This window comes from Ixodes scapularis, unplaced genomic scaffold (assembly GCF_016920785.2).
Source record: "Ixodes scapularis isolate PalLabHiFi unplaced genomic scaffold, ASM1692078v2 PGA_scaffold12__126_contigs__length_90152505, whole genome shotgun sequence".
Lineage (NCBI taxonomy): Eukaryota > Metazoa > Arthropoda > Arachnida > Ixodida > Ixodidae > Ixodes > Ixodes scapularis.
The window spans coordinates 23586286-23601994 of record NW_024609838.1 but is presented as its reverse complement, the minus strand read 5'-3'; the positions used below and the strand labels follow the sequence as shown (position 1 = coordinate 23601994).

The 15709-nt window shown below is 47.0% G+C and overlaps 1 protein-coding gene across 12 annotated transcripts in view; it reads right to left on the bottom strand.

Moving 5' to 3' along the window:
- The window catches only part of LOC8051130 (polypyrimidine tract-binding protein 1), a 126114-nt gene that overhangs the window by 67626 nt on the left and 42779 nt on the right, over window positions 1-15709 (bottom strand). For 8 of the 12 annotated variants that reach the window (XM_029992117.4, XM_029992111.4, XM_040499972.2 and 5 more), the window contains one exon: window positions 7071-7118. In XM_029992117.4, the coding sequence (XP_029847977.1) occupies window positions 7071-7118 (48 nt within the window). The remainder of the gene's footprint in view (window positions 1-7070; window positions 7119-15709) is intronic. The other 4 variants (XM_029992112.4, XM_029992109.4, XM_040499971.2 and 1 more) reach the window with 1 other exon arrangement.

Sequence of the window (15709 nt, the reverse complement as noted above, 5' to 3'; positions counted from 1 at the left end):
AACAACACACAAAGGAAACAAACGCAATAAAGGAAGCCAACGCATACACACGAATACAAACAAACACACTCGCACACAAAAGAAAAACAAACACAACTCACATAAAAAAACACAAAAGGAAAGAAAGACCAACACAAAAACAGAAAGAACAACAGTGCGCTGAGTGGAACAGTAGAGGGAAAGGGACAGCGGTTGGTTGGTTGAGCATTCCAAGCAGCAAACACTCTGACATCTCGAACGAAGCGCGGAGAGACGCTACGAAGTCGTGGGAAACCAATCAGGCGGCGGCGAGCGCACCACGTGACCCTTACGGGTTCGGCGCGATCACGCGGTACGTTCGCGGCGACGCTTCTGATTGGCCGGCACGGCTCTCCTAGCGGCAGCCCGCGGACCATCATCCCAGGGTGACCGAAGCCAGAGCGCGTATATACCCTTCGATGCGCTCGTGCACGGAGCGTTACCGAAAGGAGCTGCTTCTCGCATCGTCCAGCCGCCCGTCCATTCGCCGAGGGTTAATGATGGTTCGCTCTGATGATGATGACGTTTTTAAGAGTCTTGACCCCCCCTTCTTTCAAACCCCATCATTTGCCGCCTTTCCACTGTGAAGCAATATAGCGAGAGAAGGAGAGGTCGACGAACAGGAGACAAACGGACAAAGCCGTCCACCTAACGACACCGCCCGTACGAGCGAACACAATGGAGTCTCTCACAGCAGGGCGAACGGAGCTATTTATGTATTAGTAAAACTCCGCTTTTTTTATACATTATTGAACCCTGAAAAGTCATTACGAGCCGGTATTTTATTAAAATTAATCCCACATCACCGACGATAAACAGAAGGCACCGAACAAGGGGCGCGACAGCGTGTACACAGAGACACGCGCGAACCGTCGCATTTCGCATAAAGATAAAAAAAAAAAAAAAAAAAAAAAAAGAGCTAGTGCTTGATTGGGAGAATAGGCTGATATTTGAACCCGAGCGATGTTCGAGGTTCAAACGAAAAAGATCCCGTTGGTCGGGCACGGACAACCGACGAAACACGATTCTAATAATAATACTTTATTTAGACGTGAAACAAATACGAAGAAAAAATAATAAAAGTAAAGACTACAGTGGTTTTTGTAATGTATTTGTACCTTTGCGACGTGTCCTGTTCTGATCCCCTTTATGTTGCTTTTATTTTATACATCTAACATTACCAACACGCTCCAATTGGTCGACCCAGAAAGTGTCCAATTTTTAGAGTTGCATCATTTCAATAATATATAGGAAAACTAGAGTACAGCTGTCAATTTCTTTTCAACTATGCGTTCAAGTCAGCACGCAATGGGGACAACAATTATCTGCCTCGTCTTACCTCGATTTTTGCAGCTTACTCGCTTTTTCTTCTGAGCATCGGGTAACAAGACCCGCATTCCTACGAGTCCCGACTTTATACACACCGGCTAGGTGGCGCAAGCGTCCGCCCAAATTGAAGGGTTCAACAGCATGCATCCGCCTATCCATCTTACTAGAGTACCAGAAATATCACAAATAACGCCGCAAGTTGAATTTGCAAAAAAAAAAAAAAAAAAAAAAAACCAGCGCGCAATGCCTCAAGCTTCGGACAACTAGCGCCACCTCTCGACGTCGAGCGACTACACTCCCTGCTCGTAGGGAAAGCTGCCTCACAATGCCGAAGGGAGGTTTATAAATCTTCCTGGTCCCTTATGTATGCCATCCTGTCAAACGGAATTATGAAAGGAGTTCGCGGTGGGGGACCAAATGATCATCATGCAAATAGTAACAATACTAACAAGAAAAGAAAAAAAAAGAAAAACTTCGACACCTTGGTATTCAAACACGCATGACACGCGTGGAAACAAACTCAAACTCGAATGTAACGACTGCGAGGTAAATGTCCCAAGCCACATCAGCCAATTTCAGCTTAAGCGGACGAACTGCAAACCGTTACGGCGTTCAGACATGCAAAAACTAAACGCAAAAAAAAAAAAAAAAAAAAAAAAAAAAAGAAATTAACATGAAAAGCTTTAAACCGACGAAGTAGGAAAATGTGCAGAGCTAAACAGGTGCAAAATACTTCGCGCAGTGTCTGGCGGAAAGAACAAAGAGCAAGCGAAAACGCCAATTCAACTCGCTACGAGAATATATTTTCGCAGTACGAATGTCTAGCGATAACACGGCAGCGACAGAAGTCGGTGGGGGAGGTTCCGCTGTACTATTTTTATTTAGTTGCTCTCGAGGTCACGAGAAATTAATGAAAAGACAGACGGGAGTAATGCGTACGCAACAGAAGATATAAAGGCGCACTGAATACAAGGCTAGTTACTGACAAAAAAAAAAAAAAAAAAAGATGTGTCAGGATTAGTTCAAATTTGTGGGGAAAGGTAATTCAACCTAAAAAGGCACATTCGAAGGGGAGAGAAAAAAAAAGAAAATTCAGTAGCACCTTGGTGATGTCACTAGTTCCCACTGTCCGGGCATGAGTGGGTAAAATAAAGGTTTTCCTTTATCATTTTTTTTTTCTCTCTTTCATTGACCAAATCGTCATAAGTAGAATATGTTTACAGCGTCAATCCGTATTGTAAAGGCCCGCTGACACACTTGCGACTCCTCACAACTGAGGGCTTTGAAGCCTCTTTCGACGAGTGAACACTGACGCCATCTATGCGGCGATCCTGGAACCACATTAGAGCGAAGATTTTGCGGTATTTGCGAGGTCAAACGCACGCGAGAAAAGGTCGTTTCCCAATACTAAAAATCAATCTTTTCTAGTTGATGAGTGGAATATTTCAGATGGCGACCCTCCTTGATGAGATTGATAATGCAGCTGGGTTTGAAAAGGTGTTCCTTGATCTCTAATTAAAGACGTGGCAATTGTCTTGAAATGCGAGTCGGTGGGATGATTTTGCGGACGCCCACGTTCAATCGGAAGATCACCCCAAGGCCGATTATATCTGCGAGGATCGGTTGCTGTACCCAACGTTACTGGAGCAAGCTCAGTTTCACAGCTGCGCCTGCGACGTGGGCTCAGCGGCGGTCACGAGAACTAGCAGCGCTGCAGTCGAGTCTTGCTTCCGGATTGTCTAGCCCGCCAAGTTTGAATAGCAATACTTGAGCTTGGGCGAATTGCTGATTCATACTAACACTTCACAGCGCAAGGAAACAGACGCACACAAAAATAAATTTCAAATACTCAAAGAAAGAACACTCACAATGCACTGACTCTGACCTCTGTGGTGTAATTACACCTCATCTACATCATTTTTTTTTTCTATTATACACATGGAAGTAAAAAGAAAAGGAAGCTCTTAACGCAGTGGAAGCAGACAACGCGCGAGACAGGGAAGCAAGATCCGACTGCAGCGCCGCTACTCCTCGTGACGGCCACTTGGGCCACTCGCCTCTGCAGGCGAAATAGCGAGCTGCGAAACTGAGCTTGCTCCAGTAACCTTGGCTGCACCTTCCTTTTTTTTTTCTTTCTTTTTTTAACACTTTTGAGACATTTTGAAAGAGCTATCAGTAATGCAAATAAACAAATAAATACACGATCTTTTTAGTCCGTAGATATCGGAGCAATCGCTTATGAAACCGAGATCCCTACCACGACTTCCGACGAGAACGTCATCGGCTGTCGCCATGCTCGCAGGACCGCTTACGCCAGCCAATGGGGAAGCGACACGGGCAAGGCAGAGCCCCATACGATATTGTACGCGCCACAGACGGCTCGGACACGACGTCGTCTTGCCATGTCGGTGGTCATTATCTACTCATTCTCGACGGAACACAACGAATTCGGCGTTGCGAAATGATGGCTGCAGCGGGAGGCGCGCACCCAGCACCGAGGCCTCCATCCGTAATGGTCGGTGACGCGACGCCATTGCATGCGCCATGGCGCACGCGCAGTGCAGACGGCAGCGACTTCAAGTTTTTGTCGAATTTTATCGAAACCTCGAGGTTCGACGAACCTTTCGACTTACGGACAGTGTCGCCCCGCTTCAACACGAAGACTTCGAATTTCGGGAAACAAATGATTTAGATAAGTAGCTTATCTTATTCTTTTATAAAACAGTTTACCAATGTGTATACGACGTAAATGCAAAAATGGGTACTTTAAATGTCTTCGTAGGTTAGTAATGAAAACCAGTAAAGCTGTACCTAAAAAAAAAAAGTTGCACTTTTGGTTTTCCAGGTGGCGTCGTCAGCTCACAATGGCTAGGTGGCGTAAGCTACCGCCCGATCCAAAGGGCTCAGCCGCATTCATCCATCCATCCATCCATCCGAAATTTTCGCGCATGCGCACCGAAGTCAGTTTCAGTTGTCGAACTTCGCACTGGAAGTTCCTAGAAGGCCGAGAAACCTGCCGGGGGTTTCGAACTCGAAACCCCGGCAGGTTCGCGACAACCCTTGGAGACAAAACACCAACTCGAACCCTCTGACTTCACGCCACATCACTGCGTAAGCGCACACGCTTCCTCTCGCTGCGAATCTGGTTTTCCTGCGCAGGTGTCCCCACACCTGGTGTGGGCAAACGCAAGCTTGTTTTGTAAACAATAGGGAGTTTTCGTAGATCGTTTTCGCCGTCCCGCAAGGCCCTCCGCAACCCGCTACGATAGCGGGAACTCCACAGTCAAGGCTATCGGCGCGCAGGCGCAGTAGCAACTTCTTCGCTGCGTAACGCTTAGCGGAGGGGGCAACGCGGTCTACGAAAACTCCCTAATGTGTCGGTGCATACGGTTAAAATGTGTTCCTATACCCGTTTACGCCGCGTTAAACGTCGTAAAATCTGTCCGTCCGCCGATCATGCTGTTGACGTTCGACACTTGGGCCGGCCAGACAGTTTCCTTTTCTGCCGGAGACCGGCCAGAAAGGGCGAATAGAAAGAGAACGTCCGAATGCAGGAAATAAAACTAAAAAAAAAACGAAGTTACAATAAAGAAAAACCCCACAACTTCAGCACACAACAAAGACCAAGAACCAGTACACCGTTGCACGCATAACAACATTTTACTTTTCTTTTTCTTCTTCGTCTTAAAATCCCCGCTTCCACACAAGCACAAAAAAACAACAAAAGCTACTGAAGAGTGTCGCCATCTATCGGAAGGTTGCACAACTGGAAATTTCCGTAGCCGCATTTGGCGCGTGGCTTTTGCATGGTCCATTCGTAGCAAACATTGCTCGAGTTACATGATTCCCTTATTCGTTTAAGCGCGTTAAGCTATTCTAACACCCCCCCCCCCCTTTTACAGAAAAAAAAATAATAAAACGGCCCAGAGGGGCAGTTATCTATGCGAAATAAAGTTAAAAACAAACTAATAATGCTTCTCCCCAACAAGAAAATGAAAACTTTGACCGAGTAAAATATGAAGACTGCCTACAAGCTGCATCGCGAGCCACTTCTACGCGGTCAGCTAAACTAAATTGCAAAAACTAACGTAACTAAAAAAAAAAAAAAACACGACGCAGCATTATTTGCGATGCATCTATCAAACTCGCGTCACAGGCATTAGCCTCGGCCACCGATTTACGCTTCAATAACCCCGCACCACATTCAACTCAACTCAATAAACAAAGAGACAATATAAAAAAAAAAAAAAACGACTATAAAAGCAGCTAGCCGGTAGGCTTTATATTAGCCGGCGCAGACCGGTGGCGCCATCTCTGAACTGTTCACGCAAACGCGAAAGCAGACGACTTCAATAAAACAAATATTACGCTGGAGGCAAATACCCTAGAAGCGTTCGTTTTGAATGGTAGTCGTTCCGACTACCATTCAAAACGAACTCGTGCTAGTTTAGCGATAGACTAGACTGTAAAGAGGCAAAAGGTAAATCAAAACAAATCTAGCTTGCGCTACGTATTTACGCGTACCCCGGCTCTTAATTAAAGGGGTTGCAAACGGTCATAGCCTCCCGTGTAGGAGTTTATAAAACCGTGAATGCTTTTTCTAGTGAAGCATGGTGCCTACACCAGTGTCATGGACCGGCGTCCACGAACCCTAGCACCGGACATACAGTACGCGCCACAGTTAGCACGACGAACACAACGATAGTTTCCCCGCTAAATTTGGCGGCAAATGAATGGACATATCGATTTCTTTTTTTTTAGTCTATTTGTGGCGGAAATTTATTTAATAATTTTAAGCAGATAGATATGCAGACGCCCCTTATACAATACAATAATATAGATATTATACATTACGTGCACAGTGCGCGACACTGTTAACTCAAACCACGCAATCGCCGTTTTTTTTTTTTTTTTTTTTTTTTTAATATAAATGGCTATATCATAAAAACGCTGTTGTGATGGTAAGCGCTTTCTTCGTTAACGAACCTCCTAAACGGTAACATAAAAAGCCTAACAATTCCCATAAAAAAAAAAAAAACACGAATGTCGTGTTTACATTAGTTTGCTTCGTTCCTTTCGTATTTTTTTGACAATCGAATGGGCCATCATTAAAACTACCTTTGTGGTGAAAAGGGCTTATTCAGTGCAGTAAAGTAAGCGGTAAGGTTTGATGGCCACCAATACTCCAAGTAACATGCGAAAAAAAGCGTATTCGCGCCAACAGTGCTGCGCAGTGTACAAACAAACAGAAAACGCGAATAACTCGAAATTTCTCGGCAGGGGGTAACGCGCCACCTCGCAGCGCGCGACTTCACCTCTACTTAAATTACTTTGTACTATTGTTTCTTTACTATCGTTTTAGGTTTCATTCAAAAGATCAAGTTCTACGGAACAGCAGAATGGCTTATGCAAATCGTCTATTTACAACTTTCGTTAAGTTATACCAAGCGTTCGTTTCGGATTGCAGAGGTGCATATAAACGTACTACAGTGCGCGCTCACAGATAGCACAAACAAGCGATCGCCATTTTTCTTTTCTTTTTCGGTTTATTTAACGAGGTAAAGTCTGTCAAGCATGCAAACTATTGGTGCCGTGGAATGCAATCACACCGGGCACCAATTGGGCGGTGAAAATTCTGTATCGTCGTATTTGCGCTAACTGAGCCTAGGAACGCACATACTGCGACAACCAAGCCAAAAAAAAAAAACAAAAAAAAAACTCACGTCGTCCAGCTTTCTCTTGAGTGCTAACGTGTGGTTGTAGTCGTTCTGCTGCAAAGAAACAAAAAATAAAAACGACGTTTAACACTCGCAGGCAGAAACAGTGTTCTAATACATAAACCACCTTTAAAAAAAAAAATTAAAGCAAAACACACGGACACGTTAGCAGACGAACGAACAAGTTAGCAGACGAACAAGTTAGCAGACGAACACGTTAGCACACGAACACGTTAGCAGACCAACTATTAAGTCGCTCAAAACGAAGCGTTAAACTTCGAGATAAAAACGAACGAAGCACCAAAAAATACGCGTTTCAACGCAAGTTTAAATTTCTAAAAGAGAAGAAAGAGAATTTCTTAAGTAGTAACAAGAAACAAGTCAAATGACACCACCAACCATGCCGCAGTCTTCCACAACGCGCAGCTGCCACGGACAAAATAGTCCGACGTATATTTTTTTCCTCGCTCTTTTTTTTCTCCTGGAAGACGCGACAAACAGCTACCAACAAAACGAATATAACAAAGAAGATTCCATCCCGCAAAAATAATTCAATCAAAAACACGAAAAAAGAAAACGCGGGCACCACCACGCACGCCCTGACAAGATCACTTTTCGTAGATTGATCACGTGGCTTGTCCCGAGCGCCAGAGGAATTCATCGGCACCGCTTTTGAAGCCAGCCAGCGTGCGACCAAGGACAGTATAAAAGCCTGACCCCAACAGCCTCACACGGAAGGGAGGAGAGGCGGCACCAAGGGGAGAGTAACCTCCCTCGACCCACGCAATCAATTGAGAAAACAATGCACGTGCAATGGCACGCATCACTAAGCAGCCACCTACCCAGAACTCCGCCCCCCAACCTAGCCACCCCTACCCTAAGCAAGAAAAAAGAAACAAAATAAACTGGAAGGTCGATTTCCATCGTCTGATATCATTCCGGCGGTCGGTCGTCTGCTTAATTCAATTGAACCGCGCAGTCCCAACATCCGTCCCCTCGATCCATCTGTGTACCTGCAGGCAGTTACGCGTATCTCTATTCGAACTTTTGTACTTCCTTTCTGTACGTTCGCCATGCACCAATAAAAATTAAAAAAAAAAAGGAACATTGCTTGGAGTAGCAGATATAGTACGTTGCGTCATAGGCTATGGTTGCGTGAAGCGAGTGACCTAGCAATAAAGCGAACTACGGCGGGTGACGGACGTACGATCGTTCCGTTCCTCCACGTTTGGATGCTACCTTGCGCCACCTGGACCGCGAGGTATTCGCGGCGTGCGAAACTGACATCCGAGATTTATTTCAACTGGGTTAGATCCAAACGGTCCTCGCGGCGCAACATTTCCGAGACACAGCCTACCACACGCGACAACAGGATCAGCCGTCGGGTACTGAAACTGCCAACAAACCACTTGCAGAGAACAACGCAAGTGGTGAACTGCGCAAATATATATACCAGCAGTTATGAAACGCCAGATAAAAAGCAGCACGCGCTTTAAAAAAAAATGAAGCAAAACAAAACAATGTCTTGCGTTAATATTGCGCTCGTACCAGCCTTTTCGCGGACTAAAAGAGGAGCAAAGGAGGTCACCCAAATGTACACCTTTCGAGCGTTTGTCACCTGGGGCGAAAAATGCCCAGTCGCGGGGCTTTAGACGCATGCGAATGGTTCAGATGTCGCGAACCTTTTGTCGGACGTCGACGCTTGACAACTTCGGCGAACCTTCGGAATTTTCGCTAAGTTCGACGATGGAAAATAAATGGTCGCCAACGGTTGTATTTTTTACAAGGAGCGGTAGCTTGCGCCACCTAGCTTAAAAAAAAAAAAAAAAAAAAACGCCAAAAGTATGATTCCATTCTTCGCCCTTCTAAGCCAATTTGCTCCCCCCTCTGCAATTTTGTCGCTATCACCAGGCGGCAAGCACGTAGCAGGCACGTAGCCAGAGTTTTGGTTCCGGAAAAGGGGGGGGGGGGGGGGGGGGGGGCCTCAAGGGACCCTTCCCCCTCCCCCCCTCCCCCTTCCCCTGGCTACGTGCCTGCAAGGCGGTATGGGATATTACGAAGTTCCACTTATGGACAGTATTGCCCGGCTGGGTTTTACACTAAAATTACAAATTTTTCGGGAACAAAAAAATTGGTAGGTTATTTTATTTTTTATGATTACACCACTGTTTCCACGACATTGACGAAAAAATACGTAGTTTCAACGCTTTCGTCAGTAATGCGAACCAGTGAAGCGAAACATACAACAAATATTGCACTTTTCTTCCGCCAGGTGGTCTCCGATCGTTTTCAAACTCTCGCGCGTGCGCACGAAAACAGAAAAAGTCAAACTTAGCGTTGGAAGTTCGAGAAAAGTCCAACTTGGAAGCCGACTTTGAACCTCGGGCAGGTCCGTGACACTCGCTTATCACCCAGGGAACAATGAGCCACCGTACCACCGTATACCCTACCGAAGTTAGCCAGTGCGGATACCCAGAACGCGCCCAGTAGACAAACATGACAGCAACGCGGAAAGCGATTATAAGAACATAATCTGTACTGACCGCCATCGCGAGGCTTCGTCAACCAGAACACATCCAGGACTAACGCGAGACTTCAATGGAAAGGACAGAGCGCGAAATCGACAAGATGGTGGCGCACATCCGGCGAATCGACACCAGGTTCAGCGCGTAACATTAGACGTCACTATCGATAGCAGGAGTTGCCTAGGAGAAAAAAAAAATAATAAAAAAAGGAACGATGCAAGAAAGACAATTGCGAAACCCGATATACGTCCGTGGGCCCGCGCAGCCTACCACCGACACGTCCGTCGAGAGGTGAGTGCCTTCCCGTAGCAGACGACATTCGATCCTAGCAGACGACGAGCTCGAACGAGCTACCAACATCGACGTCTGCCGGTTTCCCGCAAGCAGACGATAGACCTGTGCCACGGCGTAAGAAATTTATATATACATTGTTATTTTTTATTCGAAGCAGAAGGCTGGAGCTATGATACAAAGAGACGGAAAAATCGCGCCGGAGCCTTATCGCACCAGGAGATTTGTACCTGCTGAACGAGGGGTAACTTTAGAGCACTATTGCGCTTCTCACGCGCTCCAAGTCTTTCTGAAAATTAACGATTTGGTTTCTAATTGAAAACGTGTCTATTTTCACTAATTAAAAAAAGTTGAATGACCAGGCTGTGACGGTTGTTCGCCCCCCCGCCCCGCCCCCCCCCCCCCCCCCCCCCCCCCCGAATGCCTGCCGAGCTCGAGAAACATACAGCGAAGACGGCCATTCACGTCAAATAAAAACGCCTTATGTTTTTTTTGTTTTTTTTTTTAAGTAAAAATTATCATTTTGTATATCGGTGAGGGCACTCAGCAAATGCGGACGCTGCACGCAATTGACCAGATGTCTTTATGGCACGCGCTCGAGTAGCCTCATCCCGACAGCGCCTCCGCCGTCCAAACGGCGCAACTGAATAAAAAAAAAAAAATAGTATTAAAGGGCTACTCCGCCTAATTTCAAAAATTTCGAGATAGTGGCCGATTTTGCTTTCAGAAGCACTCAAAAACAATCCCCAATCTTTTGTTTCGCGAAAAATAAAATATTTATCGTGTAATTTTACTCTAGCCATGATCACAAACCGGAACGGTGGCAAAGCCGGACAACATTGTATATTCGGCATCACTAAGCATGTACACCCACGTGATATACAAGGGGAAGAAGGAGCTCCCCTCTTATCAGGATCCTCCCTTGTGCCTCCTGGATTAGCACAGGCGTCGCTATTCTCCTCCCAGAAGATTATAGAAGATTAACCTATCACTCAAAATTCTTACAAAAGCAGCTTCCCTCTCCTCCTTTTACTTGGTGTTCAAAAGTATGCGATGTAACACAAGCCGCGCTCAACGAGGCGATCGGCTTATCACTAGTATCAATAGTCGAGCGTCGGGCCGGCCGAGCGCGTCACTCACGCCTCTCACGGCGCTGGCGCCACCCGTGCTCTCCCCAAGAAAAAAAAAAAAAATTGAAAAAAAAAAAAAAAAAAAATGAAAGCCGTTTACAACTCCCTGTAACGCCGAATTAGAGCGCAGCTCTTGAGGAGGAGGAGGGAAGGGTACTGGGGGGTGGGTCAAGTGACCTCGGGGGGCGGGGGGGTCACGTGACCTTGGGGGTCACGTGACCTTGTGGGAGTCACGTGACCTTGGGGCGTCACGTGACGTCGGGGGGTCACGTGACCTGGGGCCACGTGACGATACCGATGACGTCATCAGTCGCGTCACTGATGACGCCATCAGTGATGATGATGACGATGCGGATGCCGGTGACGTCATCAGTGACGTCACTAATGACGTCATCAGTGATGATGACGATGACGATGCGGATGCCGGTGACGTCATCAGTGACGTCACTGACGACGTCATCAGTGCCTATGACGTCAACGGGGGGTCACGTGACCTCGGGGGTATCCCCAGGTCACGTGACCCCAGGGGGGGTCACGACCTGGGTAACCATCGTGACCCTCGTGAGGGTAACCCTAGTAACCCTTGTGAGGGCAACTCTCGTGACCCTCGTGAGGGTAACTCTCGTGACCCTCGTAAGGGTAACTCTCATAACCCTCGTGACCCTCGTGAGGGTAACTAACCCTCGTGAGGGTTACGAGGGTGAGTAACCCTCGTGAGGGTAACTCTCATAACCCTCGTGACCCTCGTGAGGGTAACCCTCGTGAAGGTTACCCTCACGAGGGTTACTAACCCTCGTAACCCTCAAAAGGGTTACCTTCACGAGGGTTACCCTCACGAGGGTTACTAACCCTCGTAACCCTCGTGAGGGTTACAAGGGTAAGTAACCCTCGCGAGGGTTAGTTACCCTTGTAACCCTCACGAGGGTTACAAGGGTAACTAACCCTTGTAACCCTCGTAACCCTCGTGAGGGTTACGAGGGTTACGATGGTTACGAGGGTTAGTTACCCTCGTGAGGGTAACCCTCATGAGATTAACCCTCGTAACCCTCACGAGGGTTACGAGGGTTGCCGTTACGCCGACGCCGACGGCGACGCCGCTCAAGCCGGGAACGGGCCCCTAAGAGCTGCGCTCTAAAAAAGAAGCTGTACATGCTTGATGACGTCGCGGACGTGCCGGGAGAAGGAATTTGGAGGAAGCGGAAATGCAGCCGGGCAGTGTTGTCTGGCCCGCACGTCTCATCCAAAACCAGCGGATTCGTGCTTGTCAAACTTTGACAGCGATTTTAATGAACTTCTAGGCATAATTCCGTCGTAATATTTGCCATGGGGGTTTTGTAGATGATAACAAAGAGAACTGTATAGTTTTGCACTACTGGAAAAGAAGCGGAGTTGCCCTTTAAGGTGCGCGTGCCAGGGGGGTAAAGGTGGGTGAGGAGGAGTGGCAAATCCCGTGCGCCGACATCCTGGGTCCCGAGTGAACGAACGCAAAAGAGAGCGACAGAACGCGACAGAACACGAGAGAAAGAAAGCAACGTTGTCATGGTAAACGCGAAGAGTGAAAACTCTCAGCAATATAAACAGTGATGATTTAACGTTGTAAACTAAATTCTGAGCTATTCTAACGCTTATAAAAAGCAACAAAGTCATTACTCTGCATTAACTTCCCTTCTGTCGAAATCTCGGAAATATAGTGGTTGCGCAGTTTCGTATTCCTCAACCGCGCCCAGCCGCGCCCCACCGGCGAAGCCGGGTATATGGTTTAGTTTAGCGTTAACGCGAGGCCGTACATCTGCGCGCTTTTCAAAAAGAAAGCTTCGAAAGGAACGTGAATATCTTTCCACCGGTAAGTTCGTGGATTATTGAAGTTTACGAAACTGCTCTGATGATGTAACCGTGTTTGGGACCCCGAGGGTCTGCCTGCATGATCCGCCGCTTGCGGCAGCCAGAATGTATGGGAAAATGGCGGACCTTTTCCTTTAGAGTTAGTATGTACACTGTTAGCGAAAATGTAATATTACGCCTGTTTACACCCCATTTTCACTCGTTAGCATATTTTTACACGCTCTGCTAGTGATAAATCGTCAAAAAATTACTTGGGGTAGTAAAAATTGGTGTTTCGGTTTCGGTTTACACGACTAGGCGTGTAAACAACACTGAAAACACCCCAGCCCAACACCCCAAAACGTCGAGCGCCATGTTGCTTCTGCCTCGAAGCGGTACGGCGGACGTAGCAGTCGAAGGTGAGTGTTTGATTTTTCTTATCAAGTTTGTATAGAATGTAGCACGTCTCAGATTTTCATTACGTGCCGTTCAAGAACGTTAGATTTGCTTTGAGCAAGCCGGCTCAGGCGTTAAGCCCGATTCACACAACCGGCGTTTAGCCACCCCGTCGATTGGAAACGACTCGACTGCTCGCCGGTTCTTTTGCGCGAGCTTTCGCTCGGGCGCTGTGAACCCTATGAACTGTGGAGCTGCAGAGAGCGGAAACCGAAGACACCGTCGCATAAGAGTGGCGAAGCCGCGATCCTGCGCTGATCGTTGCCCCGCCGCTCTCTCCGGCAATATCGACACTTCGCTGCTGGGTGTCTCGTATTTCGACGTTTTAGAGAAACTTGGCAAGCGCGAGGAGTCTCTACATCGTTTTCTCCGTCGCCTGCGTGGAGGAAACACGGTGGCGATAGAAACATATGCTCATGCAGTCAGTCAACTTGAACAATCCCCCTGTTCCCTCAATCCTATCGCATTCTTTGACTGCGTTTGTGACAACAACGTTTCCCCAGTGTGAAAGCTTTCAGTCACAACGGGCTACAAACTGGGTTGTGCATTGCATGTAGCCCTGAGGGAATTCTTCGCCGGAGACACCAGCACATTAGTTTCATTGGTAAGGTGACCGGCCACTAACGTGTTTGGCAAATTAAGCGATCACGGGTAAGTAGAAATGCAAACAATGTTGAATGAATATTAAGGTGGTTGTAGCCAGAGCCTGCCAGTTGAAATTTCTAAACATCAACCTTTAACAGTATAGTCTGCGGTAACTGCTTTTTGCACTTGGGATTGCAATTTTAAACACAAAGCCACTCCACATAGCTGTCGAAAATCGTGTAAACAACAGCAGTCATCGTCCCCGGTTCGGATGAGCGAAGCCTTAGCTTGATGAAAAGAATGGCGGTCTATACTTCTTGGTTGTTTCAATCACAACCTCGCACAGCTGAACATACAAACAAATCAAGGAAATATATCCCACACTGGCTTGCAAATCACAGCACACAAGCAGGGTACATAGCAGAGCAGAAAACACTGGCAATGAGCACACGGAGGCATGCAGCTTCCTTTTTTTTTTCCCTCGGCGAATGATTGGTTTGCTGCAGCATTCCGTAAGCACGTCGACATTCAAAAGTTGAGCCTGATCTGTCTTGCAGTGCCTTGCGGAACGGCAAGTATCGCCCACCATTCCACAAGGCACTGCAGGACTCGCAAATGTGTGAACAGTGCTTTGCAATAAAGGCCATGATCGGGCAGCAGGTGCCCATCTAAAGACATTTAATACTGATTGGCATTGAACTAAGCTTTGGGCTTCATCACGTAGCAAGCATGGGTGAGGTGTAATTCAAGAACATTTAATGTTCGACGAGTTTAATACTTTGTGGTGCTTTCCCATCTGTTTCGGTGTCACGGAGTGGGGTTCAAATTAATAAAAATAATTCAATGATCCACTCTGAGGATAAACGAGAAATTACGGGAAAAGAACAAAATAGCTAAGTTCGACCATTGACTAGCGCTAGGTCCACGCATGGTGTATAATCAGTAGAGAAAGACGATGACACAGGGAGGATAAGCAAACAAAAGATTAGATTTAATAAAGTGAAAAACTAAGCTGTACACGGCAATAGAGCACTCAACACAAACCACACTCCAGCTCAAAGCTATGGAGCCCTGCAAGCCAGAAACTAATACTAAAAAGACTCGACGCTCATAAAACCGGAATAAGCCAACAAAACAGTGACGAAAACCCGACTCTAACAACGAGAGCAAACCGAGATGGAACTCGAACGTTACCGCTACACACATGGGATAATCCCCCAAAACAGTCGCGACAGAAAGTAGCACTGTGTAAAAATCTTCCCAACATTCAACAATTCATACTTCAGAGCCAGAGAATGAAGTAGACAAGTCCTAGAAAACCAGGCTTAGCTTTCCGGTAGGTGCTGAGTCCAGAGCAGTCCGTAGTCTGGAGTTGTCGGCCGAAGAACAGCGTCTCGGAGTCGGGCGGTCCAATTAGAAGCTTGATGAGGTCGACACCGCGCACCACACAGCCACACACGCTTCAGCACAACAAACTCAAACACTTGCCCGACAGGCAGGGCAGAAGCCAAAAATTACACGTTCCAAGACTCCTCTGCAGAGAGTAACCGCGTTGAGCTGCGACCCGGCCAGCTCTGGGGTTGGACTACCTTCTTTGTTCCCGAACCCCCTTTTATAGGCTCGTCTACCGACCAACCTTGCGTTTCCCCGCCTTTCGGGTCAGTCAACTTTCAAGAAAAACAAAGCTACACAGCAGCGACCCAAATGGCAAAACCTATTACATATTTCAGACAACCAAACATATGTGCCCATCCATTCCCCCGTACGAGTCCAAAAACATCAATTATTGCCGATACATAGAACACGACAGGCGGCAGACTGAGCAAAGCCGCCGCCT